Raw genomic sequence first — 11025 nt, forward strand, 5'->3', positions numbered from 1 at the left:
GATGCTAATTACCAAGGGATTTACGTAGGCTCAGAGTAAACAGATGTGTCAGTGTGTTTCTTCTAACTGTAACTACCTCCCATGTGTTAGTACACAGATGTGTGCATTGCCTCTGTGGGCAAACCAGGGATACCCAGCATTCTTTCCCAGTGTAAATTCGCAGGCACCGTGCAGGGATGAGATGGGAATTCACAGATGGGGACACTAGCTCCTGCCCTCTGCACCCCTTACCAGCCAGGCCCTCCTCAGCCAATAGAGCAGAATATACACACAATTAACCAATTACAGGCTCTCGGGGGTTGATGAAAAGAAGCAAGCCATTTCCACGGGAAGCATTCTTCTCTATCCTAGCCTCCAAGTGATCCCTTTAAATGGCAGCAGCAGTCAGGAGAACACAGATAGACAGAAGGATCTTGTATTGAGGTTTTGTTTTCTGAATGCTTCACTGTTCCACCCCGTGCAGACGCATCTGGTATGAGCCCTAGGTTTTTAAATTGTTCTCCCAAGCTGCTTCGTTTTCCAGAGAGCAAACGATAGGGAAAATGGTTTATACTCAATATTTTTGAGGTTATTTTTTTAAGCATCTGGAGAAAGATTTACGGTAATATTTTGGAAGCATGGTTGTCATAATTTTGGTCGTTTGATATTGTTTTTAGTTGATCTGTTTCTACCCTCAGACCACTGAGCACGTCTGAAGTGTCTTGTCCTAAGAGTCAAATACGTAGTTCACTGGCAGGATTATTTGAGAAAGATGGTGGTTAACGTTTTTCTTTGTATGGAAGAAGGAAGCACACCCATGTTCACAGAGATTCCTGAGAGTGGTTAAAGCAATCTTAGATTCATGACATCTTCTGCTTAGTGGTCTTAGCTGAAAGGTGGAATTTATAAGAACTGTGACATTTCCACCGTGGCTTCTCTGGTGGAGATTCAGGTGCTCATTAATAATTCCAGGATTGGAAAACCTTTATACCAGATTTTGCTCAGCGTATTGTTCTTGTGTGTGTGTGGTGGTAGGGTTGTTGCTGTTGTTGTTGATGGTAGTGGTGGTGGTAGTGGTGGTGGTAGTGGTGGTGGTGGTGGTGGTGTGTGTGTGTGTGTGTGTGTGTGTGTGTGTGTGTGTGTTGGTTTTGTTTATATCTAAATTCACTGGGAAGCTGAGGATATTCTTACTTGATCGATAAGACATTGCATACAGAGAATGAAAACAAACTTATTGACTCTTCTCAGCCTTTGATTTCAGATGGCAAGAGCTAAAATTTCTTACAGTGAATACACTTATTGTTTTCTCCCTCAAGGAAGAATATAAATGTAGGATTGAAGGCAGGGGGGATAGAATGTTAAGACCAATTGTCGCCCAAGAAATAAACAAGAACTGAGATTTCTGGATGACCACAAATAGAGCAAAATGGACTATAGGAAAGGAGTTGGGCATTCATTGCAGGGCGGTTTCTAAAGCTAGTTTTAAGGTCTTAATTTCTTTTGACAGCTTCTTTAGTAACAGGAAAGAATGATGTATCCATATAACAGCATGCACTGTTGCTAGAAGAGAAAATGTCCCAGGTCTTTCTAGATACATGAAAGATACAAGTTGGTATTACTAAACACAGCAAGTGCTATTATGTCACGCCTCACTAGCTAGTAAAGTGTTCCTGGGGTGAATAAAACAGTCTTGAAGAGCTAAACAACCCCCTAACACACTTGTGCTCCCAAGCGCCGACACACACACACACACACACACACACATATACACACACACACACACACACACACACACACACACACCTCTTTAGGTACAATATAATTCCTGAAATTTACAGCCATTTACAGCCATTTACAGGCAAACAACATAAAAATTAAGAAAACAAACATGACTTGTTTCTCTTTCTTCCTCTCTTTTGGACACCCAGGGCTACCGAGCTGTCTCCAGAACTCAGCCCCATCAATACTTGAAACAAACATTTTGCTGCACCAATCACCCTAAGCCCTCCCCACTCCCACACAATACACCCAGTTTTTTTCATTCTTTCTCAGTTTTTCACAGGTCAGTCTGATGTCCCTACAGGCTCTCTTACACCAGTACAGGAAGGCACACCAGTGACTTATGGAGAGCTATTACTTCTCTGCAGCTTGCAGACATGTCGTAAGGTCTACCAACTTGGACTCAAGGCACATCCCCTGAGTGTCCGTTCTCTCAAAAATGAGCTTCTGTAAGGCTGAACCTGGCAGGAATATTATAATCCAAAGTCATATGAAGAATAAACATGAATACACCTGGAGACCATGTGGTGTCACCAGTATGAGTGACCAGCAGAATAGCATGGCCCTTCTCAAAATAGTGTCTGCAATAGTGTAACTGAATAAGCCTGGTGTCAGAATTGATTTGGGGGCAGGAAGGATCCGTTTTTTGGAATTCTTCTACCAACTTTAGAAATGAGACAACTGGCTCTATGTTGTTTGCACAGTAGCTTAGCCAGTTCCTTCTTCAGCTTTATGTGTCTATAAAGGACCTGTGGGGATATCTTCAGAGAATATCTGAAGATTATCAAGGAGTGACCAAGTGTCATGTTTTCATTTGCTCTCCCCGTTTTAGTGGAATGATCTCTCTGTAAATATGGCTGCGAACTTGACCTCCTGGCTGCGGCCATTTTGTATTCAAAGTCTACATACCGTAGAATTACAGAATGCACACTCTTTTCTTCAGATGAATTAAAAATATATTAAAGTCATCATATTTGGTAATGGCTGCTGTAGATGCAGAGCACATTCCTTCTGTATTGTTACACAGTGTTCCTATTTGAAATACTTCCATGGAAAGCATCTTGGGTATCGTTGCCATAAAAAGAAAATTATGATTTTCTTTGGTTCCTACATTTTTCAGGTCCTCTGCTGACTATAATTTCAGTGCTTTCTTATTCTAGTTTGTTGAATACAAACTTGTAATGTCTATACAGTCAAATGATGGCGTCTCCTTGTGCATTTATAAATGAATGTATATATACTGTAATGAATGTATATATACATTAACACACATGCAAAATTAGGTTACTTAACATTTATAAGTGGCCACATGCTAACTCTTAAAATAATACTTAAAATTTGAATCTTCTATTACTTGTGTGGAAAAAAAAAAAAAACCTGCCATCCCTGTTCTGAGTTTTCAAATGCTTGAAGTGTTTTCTCCATGAATCCAGATTTATTTCTACAAAAAGTAGACATTTCTCTACTTATGATCCAAATGCAAAACTTAAAATTTAGCAAATTTGTGCAAATATTAAGTGTTTAGTGTAATAAAAGACACAGGACCTCCAGGAGAATTTTAAAAGTAAAATATACTGTCTATTAGGATTGGGGAAAAAAGTGAAGATGTTTTCCTCAATACATAACCTTTTAATTGAAATAGACTTAAGGCATGGTGGCGCATGCCTTTAATCCCAGCATTTGGGAGACAGAGGCAGGCAGATTTCTGAGTTCGAGGCCAGCCTGGTCTACAAAGTGAGTTCCAGGACAGCCAGGGCTACACAGAAAAACCCTGTCTCGAAAAAACAAAAAGAAAGAAAGAAAGAAAGAAAGAAAGAAAGAAAGAAAGAAAGAAAGAAAGAAAGAAAGAAAGAAAGAAAGAAAGAAAGAAAGAGACTTAAGTCCTGGAAAATGTAATAATTTCTAGCAAGAACTTGATGAGATTTTTTTTTCATTGTTAATTTGACAATTGTTCTTTAAGAAAGAACACCTGTCTAAGCAATTACTGTAGGTTTGCCTAAGGTACGCTCTTCAAACCCCGAGATCTTCAAGGATGTTGTCAACCACCAGTACAGAGCACCCCATCAATCCAGGGCTAGACCCAGACTTAGCCCCTGAACCTGTCTGACAGCTACTGCCAAGGCTTAGAGTTATAAGACATGTGCCAGTCTTGAAGCGCCCTCTGCTGTTGTTCTAGAAAGCTGCAGTCACACGCAGCCGGGGAACCGGAAGCACACCCCCCCCCCACTAAAAGCCTTCAATTAAAATAACATTCGAGCAATAAATTCAGTACTGATGTTTCATTCGCGGTCAAATCAGCTTACCACTTCCCTGGGATGGGAACACGCTAGCTCTTTACTGAGGAACTGTAAGTCTTTCTGAGCCAGCTCCTGAGTGAGAAGACAGCCTCTCCATGACAACCATCTTTCCTCGGATGTTGTCTAACATTCCTTGGGAGGAGAACTTGACCTAATTTCTATAAAAGACAGAAAGAACTGTTCCTGTCTGGTATTTTTACAAAAAGATTCCCAGAGACATTAAGAAGCTTTGCTTTGTGGCTAAGTATATGTACTAAGGAGGTCCCTGCGAGCCTTTGGGCTTGATGAAAATCTGAACTTCCACAGGAGCTTCTGTAAGACTCTATAGTATAGACACGTTGACCACTAGGCACCTTTTTCCTCTAGTGATCAAGTGTCCTGTGTCTTAACAATGACGTCCCTCCATCCTGGGGCATCCTTGTCATGTTTCTACCTTCGAGATATTGGCTCACCTGAGTGTTTGGACTCAAACTAACTGGCACAAAATAGAAAGTTATCTTTTGTGTGTGTGTGAGAGAGAGAGAGAGAGAGATACCAATGCCTTTGTCCTCTATGGTCAACTGGATAGGATATAAGTTATAAACATTTCAAAGTTCCCTATCCAAGCCTAATGATTTCCACACGGGCCAAAATGAAAAGAGAGCTTTTGTAAGTCCTACGGCAGTCTTCCATGGGACTAAGAAGTTTAAATAGGTCCTGTAGAATACAAAGCTCCCAAGTCAGGAGTGTTTGCTGGCATCTGTAAATCCAGTATTACGTTCTGTAGAGTCTGAGAAACCATCAACTGAACAAGGTACCGTTGCCTAATGACTCACAGAGAGAAAAGCTTCCAACTATAATTCTAATATACCATCAATCATCATACATCCAATTTCAGAGATGTGAAAATGTCCAGGGGAAGGTGGGCCTTGGGCTCTGTAAACTACTATAGTTTTAAGGAATGAGTGGGCCATGTGGTAATCTTTATTTACCACTTATGATGCAGGGTCAGATGCACAGGCTCTTTGCCCTTGCGTTGCCTGGCTTTTATTTTATCCTTGCTCCAAAGCCACAGACATGGAAGCCTGTATTTGTATGAAGACAACTCTCTGTGGCCATTTAAGTTCTAACCTGGAGCTCTGAGACCCTGATGCCATTATTTGGAAATAGCCCCCACCCCTTTTTTCCTAGCTAGATAAAATGTGAGCAGGGGAGGGGAAGAAGGAGAGTGGAGAGGAGGGGAAGTGAAAGGGAAGAGATGAGACTTGGCTGACAGAAGCATCATTGCGGCAGCTCTCTCTGGGTTAGCATGTGGTTTACTCACTCTGGCGAGTGGTCCAGGATGCTATGAATTTCTCTCCTACACTGCCCTGCACATAAAAGGCCCCTACAAAGTCCTGTAGTATCTGATCCTCATTTTAAATACCCTTTGTAAACAGGGAAATGGAACAAGCATGTCTTTCTGTTGACTTATCTCACTTGGAGGTTTATATCAGATCTTGCTATCCTAAATGATAAAATTCCATTCAAGACCCTCATATTATGCAGCTTACAAGGGAGATCACCCACATTCTTTGGTATTTACAGCCTACACCAGAATGGGAAACCTCCATTCAAGGGTGTCTCTGAATAGCAGGTATAACACAACCTTCCATGAGAAGAAGTGACTAGAGTAGGTCCCTATCTAATGGCCCTTGTCAAAGCTACCTGAATGATCTCAGCCCACATCCTACCGTATGAGATTGGAGCACTGAACACTTTATGCTGCTGTGTGGTTAGCTAATTTCAATGCTGCTGCTTGCGCTTTATCAGACATGTTCGTGTTTCAAAATGGCGAGGTGCTTGTTTTTTCTCTTCTTCTTGTCCATTAGAACAATTTATAGCAAAATCGGCCCTGTTTCTCTTAGTCACCACAGCCTTGTCATCTCACAGTCTCTTTCCATTGATAAAGGCTCACGTGTGGACCAGTGAGTGGATCGAGAGAGTAAAGCTAATATCCATTAAAAGGCTGGGAGTGAAGAGATGCGTTAGCAAAATATCAAAATACTCCATAGCCAAGCACACCGGTGCACACCTATAATCCTAATAAATGGGAGGCTGAGGCAGGAGGATCACAAGTCTAATTCAGCCTGAGCTATAAAGAAAAGAAGGAAGAAAGATGAGGGAGGGAGGGAAAAAGAGGGAGAAGGAGGCAGAGAGGAAGTATTATCTAAGTGAAGGAAAATGATTGTATTTTTCCCCTTACTACTTGTATGTAACAGTCATCTTTTGGGTTACATTCTAAAAGACTGAGTATTGAGGCTGGCTCAGCTGTTAAGATCACTGGCTGCTCTTCCAAAGGAGCCAGGTTCAATTCCCGGCACCCACATGGCAGTTTACAACTGTCTATAACTATTCCCAGGGAATCTGACCCCTCTACCGGCCTTCCACAGCACTGCATGAAGTCGGTGTGCACACATGCGTGCAGGCCAAACGATCATACACACAAAATAAAAATAAACAAAATATCAAAAGAGGGCTGGATATGTGTCCCCTCAAGTGTAACATAGATGCAAATTTAGAGTCCACATTTAACCTCAGAAGGATGCAGGCAGGAAAGACAATGACTGAGTTGCTTGAACAGGGTTAGAATAACACAATGACAGGGCCGTTTGACCGGGGTCAGTGTGAAAGCAAATGTAAATAATGTATGTCTCCTCTCAGCCCTTTGGACTTTCTAATGAAAAGTCGCATATCAAATGTGATAGGCTTCCATTCTCAACCCACTATTCAGACTCAAGTCCCTCCAGATAGAATGAGCCATGTCCCCCATTCAGTGCGGTTATTTCTGGTTCTTCTCATCAGTAATTGAGAATTTACCCACAGTAATAATTTATGCTTAGTCTTCTTTGTGATTCACCATGGTAGCATGTTTTATAAAGGAAACACTCTAATTAAACCGATTACCTTGTGCTAGTTTGTAATCACATTCATCGTTTGTGCCCTTTGGACCTATTTCAACATTGTAACTCACTTGTCAAATACTAATAATACCATACTATTAATACCTTGTTAAAAGCCTCGTATTAACCTCAATGCTTCTCTGTAGCAACACTCTCATGTTTTCGATAGCCTGTAGGTGGCCTTTCCCACGCTGTGCCCCAGCAGCCTGGCACTGCTGAGCCTAGAGAATGCTCTTCTCTGCAGGGAAGATCCACCAGTGTTGTTAGGGGGGGAAGGGTCTCCACTGAGCACCTGTCTCTAGCTTGATGACCTTGTGTGTTTCTGTCTTACAGATCCCCTATGCAGCAAGCTTGATCAGGAAAGAGAAGCTTGGCGCCCATCTCAGCAAAAGCTAAAAGGTGAGATTGCCAATGGGCACAGGTTTTCTCAATAATCCTTCCTGCCAGTGCTGGTGTGCTCCTCATTGGGGTGTTAGTAATAGCCCAAGGGATTGAGAAAGTTGTCTCCAGTGTTTAATCAGTAGAGCAAATGGGTTTGTAATCCCAGGCTCTGACTTCCTAAATGAATGGCTAAGGGCTTCCTAGAAATGTCATGGCAAACTCCTAGATTTACAAACATCTCTATCCAGTCTTTAGAAACATGAATCTTTCTATTTTGATCTTTCCTTCTCCGTGAGGGTCCCTCTGGCCCTCTGAAACATCAGCAGTGTGTCATCTCTCACCCAGCGCTGTTGCCAGAAGTCTCCCTGAGTCTGACTCTCCATCACCTGGAGAAACCCTGGGTCTGGTGGCCCATGTCTGTAATCCAAGCGCTGGGGTGAGGGGATGGTAGAGACAGGCAGATCGTGATAGCTTGCTGCCGCTAGTCTAGCTGAGGTGGTGACTTCCGATGATATGAACTGAGGAGTAACATAGACTACGGAGACTTTCTGTTCAGGGAATAGTGAGCTGGCTTTTCCCTAAACCAAAATAATTCTTGCAAATGAAACCAGCTTCAAGGTCACTTTCCTGGTAACAATTTAAAAGATAAAAAAAAAAAAAAAATTAAACTTAAGGGGAAACAGGCAGTGAAAATTCTCTAAGTATAGTTAATTATGCCTAAGAATTTCAGAAGCAGCTGGGCATGGTGGTGCACGCCTCTAATCCCAGCACTCGGGAGGCAGAGGCAGGCGGATTTCTGAGTTCGAGGCCAGCCTGGCCTACAGAGTGAGTTCCAGGACAGCCAAGGCTACACAGAGAAACCCTGTCTCAAAAAACCAAAAAAAAAAAAAAAAAAAAAATCAAAAATTCAGAAGCAGCCTTTGGTGTTGAGGAAGACGCATTTGTTTGTTTGTTTGTTTGTTTTCCCCGAGACAGGGTTTCTCTGTATAGCCCTGGCTGTTCTGGAACTCACTTTGTAGACCAGGCTGGCCTCTAACTCAGGAATTCGCCTGCCTCTGCCTCCCAAGTGCTGGGATTAAAGGCATGTGCCACCACTCCCGGCTCGTTAATTTGAATTGTAAGACTGCAAAAACCTAGAACATGTTTGTTTCTATGAAAAAATAGGTTAGGATGATCTAAGGGTCAGAATTTCTGAATCAAGCCAATTCCAGGGTATTCGTGTGCTTGCGTGCCTTTGTGCATGCATGCATGCATTTATGTATGAACACAGGAACACTTGTCCATGCAGAATCTGAAGGCCTGAAGTCAATGCTGGGCTATCTTCCTATTTGCTCTCCATCTTACTTTTTGATCCCGTATCGTCACTGAAACCGGAAGTCACCACCTCAGCTAGACTGGCGGCAGCAAGCTACCAGGATCCGCTTGTCTCTACCATCCCCTCAGCCCAGCGCTTGGGTTACAGATACGGGGCACCAGACCCAGGTTTTCTCCGGGTACCAAGGATCCCAGCTCAGGTCCTTGTGTTTTCACAGGGAGCATTTTGCCCACCGCACTATCTCCCAAGCCTCGGGGTAGCATTTCCTCCTGGGCAAGAGGTGCATTTTCTTCATTGCCTTCAGAAGATGTGAGACGTCCCCGCTCCGAATTGTGTTTTTAACTCGCTAGAGTCTATCCGTGAGGGAAACCCTTACAAAGGAGGTTCACTGTCCTTTCTCTAGCCCGAGCTTCTCTTCGGCACATTGTGTATCTACCATGTGCGCATGACTGGCCTTGCTGCCATCTCTATTGGGAGTATACTTCAGTATTTGCTTTGGTAATGATAATGCCGCCATTTCATTTGTCTCTCCAAATCCTGTGCTGTCTCTTCATTTTGTACACCAGGTAATGAAATACAGAGAGGGGAGATGTGACATTTTGTGTCTGTGTTGCCAAGCCAGGAAGAGATGCCAAGGCACACAGCCTTAGACACAGTATTGTCTACCCCATGCTAGACATCTTGTTCTTAGCAGAGATTAAAGTAAAAGTATCCTATGCTGTCTCCATAAAGCTAAATTCAAGTGTTTGGGTGAGTTTGGCTCTCAGCTGAAATATTTTTCCTAAGTCTGATGTTGACTTGTTGATTTTTTTTTTCCATATTGTGGTAGAGAAAGCTGGTACTAGGAAAGAGAACAAGAACGTTTTAAGTTGTTCAGATTCCATCTTAAATCAGGATATCAAAGGTAATCAAGGCAAGAACAGCCCAAATCAGTGGTCATAAGTATTTGGAAATGCCAAACTAATTTTCTTCAAATTACGAGAAAAAAAAATATTAGCAAGAGTGTTTAAAAATAACCTTTGTATAACCCTCATTTGGCAAAGCCTACAAATTATGATGTCAAGTAAGTGGTGATGTCTGCAGTCAAAACAGAGTCAGTATTTACGAGATAAATTTGCTTTTAAGTTTCAAGCACTTGATGACAGTCTTGCCTTGCTCCCAACCAGTTTCTCCCATGGCTTGCCCTCAATATAAGTTAGTTTTGCATATTTGTGAGCCTCGTGTAAAAGATATTATATTGAACGCTTGTCTCGGTGTTTGTGAGGTTCATCCATGAGAGGGTGGCTTGATACATGTGTAAGAATGTCAAGGAGTCTTTCTTCCTTTCCCTCCCACCCCACCTGCCCTGCTTGTCACAAAAGCCAGTCTTTCACCTACACAGTGACACTCCCAGTTGTGAAATCTCTGCCAGTGGCGTAGCACATGGCTGCGCCACGGTAGAGAAAGAGATTGATTTATGCTTAGTAACTAATGCTTCCCCCATGCTGATTTTGTTTCCATCCTTGCAGACAACAGGGATTTCTCTAAGTAGACCCTGGTGCTTTGGGAAGATTAGCGGTTACTTAACTGCTTAGCTAAGTCAGCCAAGCAGAGAATCACGACCATGTTGTTAGAGGCGGTCTCAGACTTTCAGTGGGACTTCGAGGAGTTACCCCAAGAGAGATTATAAGATAAAAATCGTTACACCCAGGGAGAGAGGCTGTTCTGTCTTCCTGAGTGACCACAGGTTTCCAAATTAGGGCCTGATGCATTAGCGTCTTATGCAAGAGTGACCCTTAAGGCAATGCTCATACCACCCAGTGGATGCCAATATGAATATTAAGGGGAGGAAGCTTTTCAAAACCACAGGCAATCCATTTAATAAGCTCAGTGACGACTGCCACATACCACTGTGCCACAAATCCTCTTTGGTCCTCTGTTAGAACATAAGAAATTCCATGGTGTGTCAAATTAAAGCATCTACCCAGGCCGGCACAGTAACTGTAATTCCACCGGAAGAGCCAAGGTAGTCCTATTAACACCAACCTTACAGTTCCGGCATATGCACTGAACACTCTTAACCCGCCCTTAAAATAGTCATTATCAGTGGATTTATTTAAAGTCTTTCTTCAACCTAGGCACAGTCCCCTTTGGGGCAATGAATTCTATTTGTTTAGAAACCAGCTGTGTAAAGGGTAGTTTAGTTTATTTATCTCTAAAGCATCTACTAAAACAAGCCCCATTAGATTAGACATTGTTCTGCTTGGCTAGTCTGTTGTATTGCGAGCTCAGGAAAGCAATGAGAAAGAGTTAAGAAATACATCCAAACTAATGCACATGCCAACAAGATTCTGCTGAAGGGACCCTGATATAG

General features: G+C 42.5%; 1 protein-coding gene across 1 annotated transcript in view; it reads left to right on the forward strand.

The window, feature by feature from the left end:
- Window positions 1–11025, forward strand: part of Skor2 (SKI family transcriptional corepressor 2) — a 41868-nt gene that overhangs the window by 27260 nt on the left and 3583 nt on the right. The window contains exon 7 of the mRNA XM_029547077.1: window positions 7310–7375. Within this exon, the coding sequence (XP_029402937.1) occupies window positions 7310–7372 (63 nt within the window). The 3' untranslated portion in view covers window positions 7373–7375. The remainder of the gene's footprint in view (window positions 1–7309; window positions 7376–11025) is intronic.

This window comes from Mus pahari, chromosome 15 (assembly GCF_900095145.1).
Source record: "Mus pahari chromosome 15, PAHARI_EIJ_v1.1, whole genome shotgun sequence".
In the NCBI taxonomy this organism is placed as follows: Eukaryota; Metazoa; Chordata; class Mammalia; order Rodentia; family Muridae; genus Mus; species Mus pahari.